The sequence below is a fragment of the Bidens hawaiensis genome, unplaced genomic scaffold (assembly GCF_021521415.1).
Source record: "Bidens hawaiensis isolate Kalapana, Puna unplaced genomic scaffold, B.hawaiensis_p1.1 tig00013988_1, whole genome shotgun sequence".
Taxonomy (NCBI): domain Eukaryota; kingdom Viridiplantae; phylum Streptophyta; class Magnoliopsida; order Asterales; family Asteraceae; genus Bidens; species Bidens hawaiensis.
In genome coordinates, this window is record NW_027492200.1 from 52,975 (window position 1) to 64,241 (window position 11,267).

Genomic DNA, 11,267 nt, shown 5'->3' on the forward strand with positions numbered 1-11,267 from the left:
GTGTGAGAAAAACAAAATTCGATTCAATTATATATATTGTTTGGTTTTAAATCACTTAACTTTTTTAACGACGAATATAACAGTCATGGCCAATTGAGGTTTGGGATCGTCTAGACAAACATGCCAATCGGGGGATCATTTTTCTCGATACCAAGAGGGGACGGGTGGTGTTCAAGCCGGTACCAAGTGACACATCACCTGATCACCCATATCGGTTGTGTACCGTCCACCCTTATATGGTAAAAGTTTAACAATTAACAGAGATTGAAATCAAATGATATCAAGTATCAACCTAATTAAGGGCTACAATCATCAAAAAGAGTCAACATACAAACAATATTCTGGTTATTGACCCACCACCAACCAAAAACATTCTTCAGCAATTAACTTTTATGATGTATGTAGAGAAAATTAATTTGAAACCCCAGCCGCAAGCTTCGCTCTCAACTCTTTGCGAAGAATTTTCCCTGATGGTGATTTTGGAATTGTGTCGGTGAAGAACACGCGATTTATTCTCTTATAGAATACCACCTACAATGTAATAAATCATAATCAATCTCTGTTAGATATAAGTCAATATGTTACACATACACGAGAACTGCATAAACATTAATAGGTATCACTTACAATACACAACGACAAAGAAAAAAAAAGGAGGCGGTTTACGTTTTATATTACAGTTAAAGCAATAGGTACAACTGTTTATATGTTTTTTAGTTTAAATTGGTTCTAGCTATACTTATATTAAGTTTTGAATGTAAACTATACATGATTTATTTGGGATTTATGTGAATCAGTTACAATTACCTGTTTGGATACAAATTGCTTGATATCGTCCTCTGTTACACCTGAGCCGTTGATTTTCACCACAAAAGCAACCGGAACCTCTCCAGCTACGTCATTTACCATACTAAGATAAAGAGATGGTCTATGGTCAACATTCGAGTCAAAATAATGTTCTAACTTCTAAGTTGCAAATGTCTATTAAGAAATCGTAAAACCGCATCAAACGTTATATAGAAGTACAAATTTTATCTTCAGCATGACGAATACATATAGTAATAACTGTTTTTACATTTTACTTAACAATATATACTTTAATTTAATGCATATATAACAAATTAAAGTATCACCACGTGCTTTTTACCATTTGTGGGGCGTAAATGTAAGTACAACCGTTCAAAAAGTAAAATAAAAGGTCAGTACATGTAGAGCCGTAGAGGTACCTAATTTTAAAGCTCATACTTAATGTGGATTTCTGGTGCCGTCACTCATGCCCATGGTCTCCTTAGAGGTTTTCTTTTGTTATGAGTTTCAATCTTTGAAGTGTCAAACTAATAATTAACATTTGAAATTTTGTTTCAGAGAGAAGTCAAATATTGATAACTGGTAGGCCTAATATTTTATCGCGGAGCCAAAACAAGCAAATGACTTTGAGTAGTTGGTGGGATATTTGGATCATTCTAATTATCATAAATGTTAGTGCCAGCTTGCAATAACCAAACATGTGCGTATCCGAAGTTGGTGCAGATCCAATCAAGTGTGCTTCACTTTTGCCAAACTAAACTAATTATTTTGGGTAATGCATTTGACTTTTTGTAATATTGTATGTATTGAATTTAAAACCTGTTTTTTAATACACAAAACTTTTTAGTTAGTGTTATTAAGTAAATAAGTTATCACTCTATTATAAACCAGGGTCACGTGAGCAGTCTATTTGGTCACATAATGACTTGATCTAATTGCTTCTCTAAATAGTGGCTTATCAAACTAGTCAATGTTCAAAAATATATAACCATCAAACCATAAACTAAATATTACCAAACTGGCTCTACCCGTACGTTTTCTCGATGCCTAAATTACCTAACTGACTCTCGTGTCGTATGTGTGGTGTATGTATATACACGCGCATGCACACCCCTAAGCGAAGTGCTAACGTAAATATTTTGTTATTGGATGTCATAGCCACTCATTTTAATGTCTTATTATCATTTTTATTAAAACTATTTTAATTCGGTTCCAACATATATATAACAATATATCTGAGCATAATAGACTTACGAGACCACGGCAGCATCTGAAATGCCGGCATGAGTTAGTAATAACGCTTCAAGCTCAGCAGGTGCTACTTGAAACCCTTTGTATTTAATCAACTCCTTGAGACGATCTACTATGAATAACTCATCATCGTCATCAATCAACCCTATATCACCTGTGTGTAGCCACCCATTCGAGTCTATTGTTGCCTTTGTAGCTTCCGGATCATTAAGATAACCTATAAAGATTTTGGAACATGAAACCATAATTATTAAGTATGAACAAATTTAATAATTTATTTAATTAATTATGTACACAAATACGCAATGGATATGCATCAAGATGTAGCAATCAATCAATTCATAAAATGTTGTTTATATATAGATAAAAAAACAAACAAACAAATAATAAACATAAGTTTTCTTTTTCGAACCACAACTTTCTTTAAACGACACACCTTTCATGATTTGATCACCACGAATACAAACTTTCATTAAAAGACGCACCTTTCATGATTTGGTCACCACGAATACAAATCTCGCCTCGCTGGTTCCTGGGGAGGGACACGCCTGACTCAGGGTCGACGATCTTCATCTCAGCGTTACGAACCACGGTACCACATGCTCCGGACTTGATCTCATAGGGCTCCTTAGCAAAGGCTAAACACATGGCTAGCACCGGTCCAGCCTCCGTCATACCATAACCCTGTCATGATCATTCATGTCAACCTCATAATTAACACCTACCCCATTTATTTCAGTTAATTCAATTATTATATTTCTGTAGTAGCCAAAAAATTTATTATTTTATTTTGTTATTTAATATTATCATTGCCGATGAGAAAAGGTTGCTATTATTATGTCACAGAATTTCACGTGGCCAAGATTTATATGGCGTTTGAGTAATATTTTAATTCAAATATCATAACATTAGTTAGGAACGACTTATATATACAACTAAAATATATAAAAGTTTGATTGTTTATAAAGGTTTACAGTTGAATGTTCATTGGATGCATTGTTTATAAAAGTTTACAGTTAAAAAAACACATATATATATACAAGTAAAATATATTTTTAAATTAATTTTCTTTTAGGTGTTTGTGCTAAATAACATAATTATTTTGCCTTTATTGTTTTTAACAACAATGGACCAAAGAATATTATGTAACCGTCAGGTTGGAAATACAATAATTATGTAACATTAATTTACCTTTTTGATCAATTAAAAGGAATAAAAAGCTATAGATCTTCATCAAAAGATCTTATGGTCTTGCTAAAAAAATTTTTTATTTGCGCTCAACAATTGACCGGGTATTGTACTTATCTATATTTCTTACCCGGTCTTATAATCGTTGACATCGACAACTCATTACCCGTCACGTTTACCGAAATTAGGTATGACTTCTATGTGGCTAAAATTTACTCATTTACTCATTCTTATCCACACATACCTTAAACCAAATGTGAACTAATCTTAAAAACAAAATATTTAAAATGTTTTATGCTAACTATACTTTCTATATTCGAGTATCCAATATATATTCCTATCCAGGAATCAATTATTGTGGAACAAGTAAATTTATCATTTATGTCAATTTTTAGTAAAATTATATGAAATACGTGTAAGCATATCCAACTACTATGTGTTAATATTTTTATTACTCATTGCCTTTGGTATTGATATCCATTTTTTTTATGAATATTGAGTGTCAGTATTTCGGTACCGGTACACTAATTGTATTATATTCATACCTGTCCAAGTTTTGCATTCGGAAACTTATTTCTAACAGTATCTTCTAGCTCCTTCCCCAACGGCGCCGCACCGGACATCACCGTCCTCATCGACGATAAATCATACTTATCCACCACTTGCTCATTATTCGCGATCGCTAAAACTATCGGCGGCACAAACGGACCAATCGTCACCTTATACTTCTCGGTCAACTCCAAAAACGGCACTATATCGAATTTTTGCATGATTAATATCGCCGCACCAGCGCGTAATCCACATAATAAAATCGAATTCAACGAGTAGATATGAAACAACGGTAAAGCGCACATTAACACATCCTTATTGTGTATCCATAGATTCGGATTCTCTCCATCCACTTGTTGCGCAACGCTTGTCACGAGCCCCTTGTGAGTTAACATCACTCCTTTTGGTAGTCCTGTGGTACCCGAAGAGTACGGGAGCGCTACGACGTCATCACTAGAGATCTCGACTTCGGGTAATTTAGTCTCGTCGCCTGATGTTAACTCGGAGTAGTGCAAGCATCCTTCTGGAGCCGAATCAATGCATATTACCTAAACATATTAGTAACAGTTATAAGGTAATTTTATAAAAATATGAGTCATGCATTGCATGCGCTCGGTAATACTGTCTCCGAGAATTGAGAAAAGATTTTGGACCGGAGGAGAAAAAAAGTTGGGCGTTAAATTAGTTTATTTTCAAACATTAAGAATACATATATTTTTTTCTAAAAAGATACTAATTTTTAAAAAATACATATTTTTTTTTTCATTAAGAATAAATTTCTTTTTTAGAAATTTGGGTTTAAACATTAAGAATGCATATATTTTTTTTTAAAAAAAAACAGATTTTTATTAACTCAGGGTGCCGGATCGGATCAATCAACCACCCGGCCTTGGTGCTCAGATCCACTGGGGTGGAAGATTTTCTTTTTTTTTTAAATAATATATTTTTATATAAAAAAATCGAGCATGTCAGGGTGTATGACCGGGGTTGGTCAACCACCCGGCCCTGCCTGACAGCCGGCCTTGGTGCTCATAGTCGCTCCAGAGACGGTTCATGGCCTGATCACCCATGGTTGATTTTTATTATAAAAAGAAGTTAAAAAACTTTATAACAATTCTTAATTTTTAAAAATTCTATAAATCTTTTAACAATTTGCAGGACAGCCCTGCGCGCTGAATTATGGGGGTGTTTGGGTGAGCTTTTAAAACCTGCTTATTTGCTATTTGTTTGTTGAAAAACAAAAGGTGTTTGGTAAAACAGAAGCTTTAAAATAAAGCTTTCAAAAGTTGCTTTTGCTTTTTAATAAGCAAATAAGCAAAAAAGCAAAATTATAAACTCACCCAAACACCCCCTATGACTTAACGCCACTAAGTCAGAATCCAAACACTGTTTTATGACTGAACGCCACTAACTCAGAATATTCCAAGCTAAAACTTTACCTTGATCGAATTCTCTAACGCAAACGCTTCCACTTTCGGTACATGTGCACACTGAGTAATAATAACTTTAGCTTCTGACGCTTTCGCCTGCTTAATAATTTCACCTGCAGTAAAATAAGGATTCGCCATAGTCGATATGGCACCAATAAACGAGGCACCAAAAAACGAGTACACAAATTCGGGTGAGTTCGGGAGTAGAATCATGATAACATCACCTTTGTTGATACCGAGTTTGTGAAGTGAGGAAGCAACTTTTCGTGACGTGAGGTCGACGTCAGCGTAGGTGTACACTTGACCCGAGGCGCCATCGATCAGACAGGGCTGATCGATGACGTCAGAAATGTTTTCAAAGCAGTAGGAGTGCAGGGGTAGGTGTTTTGGTATGTATATGTTCGGCAGCTTTGATCGGAATATTATTTCATGTTTTGTTTCCATCGGAAATAATATGTTTTGGTGTTGTGTTTCTAGAGAGAGATTATTATGTGTGTTTTATGGGAATATAAGAATAAGAATAAGAAACCAAAACGGTAAAACCTTTATATAGTTTATATGTAAATGCAACTATATATGTGTGATGAAGGTTTGGTGGGAAATGATGAGTTTTAATTAGAAAAAAATAAATTACAAATGATATCCTTGTGGTTTTGAATATATTGCCAGTTTGATTTTCGAATAATTGAATGTGGAGCTTATCGGGTGTCTTTTTTTGTCGGGTTTAGGGATATCGGGTTTGTTGTTAGGTAGGTTGTGTTTAAATATAGAATTAGGAAAAATTGCTAATTAAGCACGAGAAGGAATGTATTGAGAATCAACACGTTTTTATTCATTTTGTTTTCGATACCCTTGGGTCTCTTGCCCTCGATGTGGCTACAGTTCTGAAAAGAGTTTTGCGGATCTTGTACAGTAACTTAACGACACCGAAAAACGATAACTTTTTTTCAGTAGGATCAGTTTTGTCATTCTCTATTGTAATTGGATCATTTATTAAAATATTATATGATAATCCAAATATATACATATATATAGGATGAGTGTCATTACAGAACTGTTAAATTATTTAAGATTTTGAAGGAACCATTGAAACCTAATGTTTTTTATAAAAAATTTTGTATTTTAATGTTATGTGAGTGTAGTTTCATCATTTTGTATATCTATATTTACAATTACAATTTTGAAAATTAGTTTTTATACATATCTATGTTTTGTTTTACACCTATGTAAATTTGGTAGTACATAAATTTTACACATATGTAAACTTGTAATTAATATATGTAATCAAAATTTTTTATATAAAATATGATAAAACTACTTTTAAATAATGTTAGTATATAAAAAAAATTAAAAAAAGTTTAATTGTTTAGGGTTCCCAAGATTTCTTAACTTTTCTAGAGTTCTTAAATGATGACAACCCTATATATATATATATATATATATATATATATATATATATATATATTTTTAAATTTAGAAACTTAGTTTGACTTTTTGTGAAGGGTTGGACGTTGAGTTTCCACCGTTTATTTTAGTTAGTTTTTTATCGAAAAGGTATTGTAACGTGTTATTCATGTGACTATGTGAGGGGAATTAAGTTTTTTCAAACTTGGAATAAAAAATATAAAAAAGTAAAATACTATTTTAGACTCGAAACTCCTCACGTCGACTTTGCCACCTTCAATCAGTGCAAAATCGAAGGTTTAGAATTTAGATGAAGGTGATGAAGTCAACGTTAGAAAATTTGGAGTTAAAAGTATGTTTTTTTAAGATTTCGAATTTGAAAAGGCGTAATTAATCTCAAACTAATGGCTCATGAAATTACTTTTTTATTAAAAGCTAACTAGAAATAATAGTAAGAGCTATACATGAAATTCTTCACAAACATTTAAACTAGGTTTACAATATTCAAAACACGAGGACGAAACTTGCAATACAATAAAACCACATTGATCGTTCGTCCAATTTTCTCTTTAATTTACATGATCAATCACTTTCATAACTTTTTTCTCAATATTCTAATCAAAATGAATTATTTATACAAATAAATAACGTAACACCTTAGAATTAATATAGATCACAGGGTGTATAATAATACTAGTGAAAATGAATGTCACGTTTATTTAATAAGTTTGGTAGGTTTGGTTTTAAGCTATAAGTTTTTATCTAGTTTGGTGTTGTCATCATCTATCGGGTGGTCATGTTTTAAAGTTGACGTAACAAAGTTTTGGACCGATCCAGGTTGGCTTACCTTTTCTACCCTTGGTCCTACCTACCACAAGGAGTGGATGGATTACTATGATGGTTTTAATTTTTTATATTTTATTTTATTGAAAATGGTGAACTGTGATTTTTGTCAATATGGTTTGTTCAAATCTATGGTTTGAGTCAAATAGTTTTAAATTTATGATTTTCGTCAATGTGATTTCATTTCACTTGCAATTAAACCCGATCTCACTAACCCGTTAAGTATGGCCTTTAAACCCATCATCGTAGGGGCACTTTTGTCCCCTTTTCCCCAAATACACACCAGCCCCTCACGTGAGGGGGTTTGCGAATCACGCTTGAGGTTTATTTGGGGAGAAAAATGACAAAATTGCCCTTCATGTAAGGGGCACACTGATGGGTTTAACGACCAGACTTAACTGGGTTAGTGGGGTCAGGTTTAATTGCAAGTTTAATGAAACCACAAGAACGGAAATCGCAATTTTGAAACTATTGAACTAAAATCGCAAATTTGAACAAACCACATGAACAAAAAACGCATTTCACTCTTTCAAAATAATCAAATATATAACTTCAAACATGTATATATCATTTTGGTCCAGCATTAGCCATGATCAAACAATTTAAAAATGATCATCATGTTCATGGTATCTAGTGTATTAAATGTTGTTGACAGCCGAAATTAATTTGAATTTTCATTATTTTTTCCCTAAAAGACATGACAAAAAAATCAGTGTTTATGCTAGTAGTAATGAGAATAGTGAAAAAGGTAATGTGAAGTGTAAATGTGGGTACTTAAGCTTTTATATGCCAAATGAGATTTCTCATTTCACACTAAGTTTGGTATGTTATGGTGGATGAAGTATGAAATGTAACTGTGTGATAAGATGAAGTGAAATAATTGGTTTAATAATTTATAAGTAATTATAAAAACTAAAAAAACATGGCTTATGAAAGGTAACGCCCATTAAGGTTTTCTCGCTGTAAGGGACGATACCTTTTCACTTAAATGGTGCTATGGTGACGGCGCCCTTCACCTGTTCGATTGTGCATTTTCACATCCTAAAGTTTTACCGCAATCGCAGGAGTGGATCGGATTACTGTGGGGGTTTTAACTTTTTGTATTTTATTTTTATTGAAAATATATAACTTCAGCATGTATAGTCAGTATATATCATTTTGGTCCCACATTAGCCATGATCAACAATTTAAAAATGATCATCATGTTCATGATATCTAGTGTATTAAATGTTGTTGACAATTGAAATTAATTTGAATTTTCTTTTTTTCTTTTTTTAGAGAGATGACATAAAAAGAAAAAAATCAATGTTTAAGGCTATCAATTAAATGTGAATGGGTAAACATATACACTTAAGTGTTTATGTGGCAAATGAGATTTGAGATTTCACACTAAGTTGAGTGTGTTATAGTAGGTGAAATATGAAATGTAATTGTGCTATGAGATGAAGTGAAATAATTTGTTTAATGGTTTAGTAATTAAAAAAATATGAAAAAACATGGCTTGTGTGAGGCAACATCCGCGAAGGCTTATACGCATCAAGGGGTAGCGCCCTTTCACTTGAATGGTGACACCCTTCACTTGTGCACATGTACCTTTTCACACCCAGAATTCTTGCCATAACAAATGGTTTAATAATAGAATCGGTTAATGAACTAACATATTTACCGTTATAAACTTAGAGTTTCGGTTATTTTGAACTATAAGCTAGTGAGAGGTCTGTCCAGTCTTATCTTATAGTCTTATCCGACTTTCAACTTTGTTGTCTTTGACATCTTATATGTACGATTTTAGATAACGTCATCATGATTACCTAAGTAAATGCATCTTGTAGTTAATTAGAGTTTTAGTTTTTTTTTCTTTCCTTTTAGGTACATTTTGATTTTGTTGGAGGCAAAAATGTATATGATTTTCTTGGAATTGGACGCCCCCCTTTGGCATTACATAAAATGGATATCTCAATTGGTGCTACAAGGAAGGAAGTCATCTTCTTTTTTATGTTGAAAGAGAAAGCACAAGAAATGAAGTTGAAACATGAGCTTTAATTCTAAAGGACTTCTAGAGAATACATCACATGGAAACCAACTACAATGTTAGTTGAATTTTAAGGTGGGTTTGGGTTTTTTTGTTTTGTTTTTGTTTGTGTGTGTGTGTGTGGGTGGGGGGGGGGGGGGGGAATAACAAAGGTCAAAAGGGTATCATATTCATCTTTTTTGATTGATGATTATTTTAACTTCTTTTTTTAACATGTAAAATATAACTTTTGATGAATTGCCTCAAAATAATTTTCTAATATGAGTGTTTATATAATTAACATTGGTACTTGATGGTGGTGGTTTTTGGCTTGTAGCTTCTTACTAGAGCCACAACCCATTAACTTATTAAATCAACACTGGGTTTTACCGTTGTTTTATATTTATAATTTTTTATTTACGGATAACTTTAACAGGTCAAATTTGGGCTTGAAGTTAACTGATTAACTGTCACACCCGGCCCTGAGCGGCGGAAACAGCCGGGCGCGCACGAGTGGGGATTGATACTTAAGCACGGGCCATTGCAAAACATTCAAAGATTTTTATTGCGCATGAGAAGTCTAATACAAATACATTACATTGTTTAAGGATTACATAAAAAAAACATCCAAGTACAAAAACTGAAGATTTTCTCGCCATATCCCCTTGCGCGGCGGGTAACCGTGCGCATCGAGGGGATAAAACCAAAATCTTCCAAAAAGCTTGTTTTAGATGTTCAGCGTGTGGTGCTCTAAGTGCGACTCCATGCGCTACCTAGTTATCTCCTGAAAGACACGTAAAAACATTTGAATCAGTATAAACTGAGTGAGTTCACAAGTTTAGTAACTTGATAAATCGTATTGCATCATAATCATTCTGAAACATAATTCTGTTAGCATCATTAAAACACATGCTTGGTAAAACATAGTTCTATCAACATATTCTGATAAAATCGTTCCGCGGGTTACGCGCGAACATTTCTGGGAACTGTGCTCGTCTGTGTAAGTGGCGCTGCCACTACGAGCTAAAATAACGTAATACCGTCCCGCGGGTTACGCGCGGACACTTCTGGAAAACTGTGCTCGTCTGTGTAAGTGACGCTGCCACTACGAGCGATTATATGCTGTAATACCGTCCCGCGGGTTACGCGCGGACGTTGTGCCGGAAAACAAGGCGCTCGTCTGCGTAAGAGGAGCGACCTCTACGAGCGGGCTCATACCCATAGTACTGCCCCGTGACCATACTAGGCACTCGTCTATGTAAGAGGTGCGACCCCTACGAGTGGGCGGATCAAACCAGCAGTCCCTACCCTTAGAGTTCCAATGGTAAAGTGATCACTTACTCGAATCTGGTGCACTATCATCGAAAAACCATAGATAACTGTTCGCATTGCTCATCATGAAACATAACTTAAACACGTAATCGTTTGCTTAGCTTGTAAATATACCATGATAAAACATTATTTAAATACGTGTCCCTCGCCCCGAAAGCAGTTTAAAATGGTGAAAATAGTGAAAATAGGGGCTGTGAGACTCACCTGTGGTTCTTGTTAAGGGGTTAATCGAGATTCGGGTTTTCTTGGTGTTGGCCTCGGAATCGAAGGTCTAGAATACGATTAAATAACAAATATATATATTAAGATCAAGATATAAGGGTTGGAAAGTAGATCTCAAGGTTATAATCTCGGCTTACCTAGTAACAGGATCGGAGCTGGAAACAACGGATGCTTGGGAAAGGATTAGTGCAAGTTTGTAGTTCTTTGAAGTGTGTTTTGGGTGATAATTT

The 11,267-nt window shown here is 34.1% G+C and overlaps 1 protein-coding gene across 1 annotated transcript; it reads right to left on the reverse strand.

Annotated features, from left to right (window-relative positions):
- Positions 1–289: 289 nt before the first annotated feature.
- Positions 290–5,837, reverse strand: LOC143545658 (4-coumarate--CoA ligase 2-like). Its single transcript, XM_077037503.1, has 6 exons — positions 5,235–5,837; positions 3,792–4,343; positions 2,544–2,742; positions 2,062–2,275; positions 808–910; positions 290–531 (listed from the first exon to the last, which is right to left on the reverse strand). The coding sequence occupies exons 1-6, from the start codon at positions 5,667–5,669 to the stop codon at positions 412–414; spliced, it is 1,623 nt and encodes a 540-aa protein (XP_076893618.1). The 5' UTR covers positions 5,670–5,837; the 3' UTR covers positions 290–411.
- Positions 5,838–11,267: the final 5,430 nt, after the last annotated feature.

Excerpts from the sequence above, each read along its gene's own strand:
- LOC143545658 (XM_077037503.1), bottom strand. The coding sequence starts at position 5,669 with ATGGAAACAAAACATGAAATAATATTCCGATCAAAGCTGCCGAACATA. Across the intron at positions 2,743-3,791 it reads CGAATGCAAAACTTGGACAG|GGTTATGGTATGACGGAGGC; the intron begins GTATGAATATAA and ends TGATCATGACAG. Across the intron at positions 532-807 it reads AGCAATTTGTATCCAAACAG|GTGGTATTCTATAAGAGAAT; the intron begins GTAATTGTAACT and ends ATTACATTGTAG.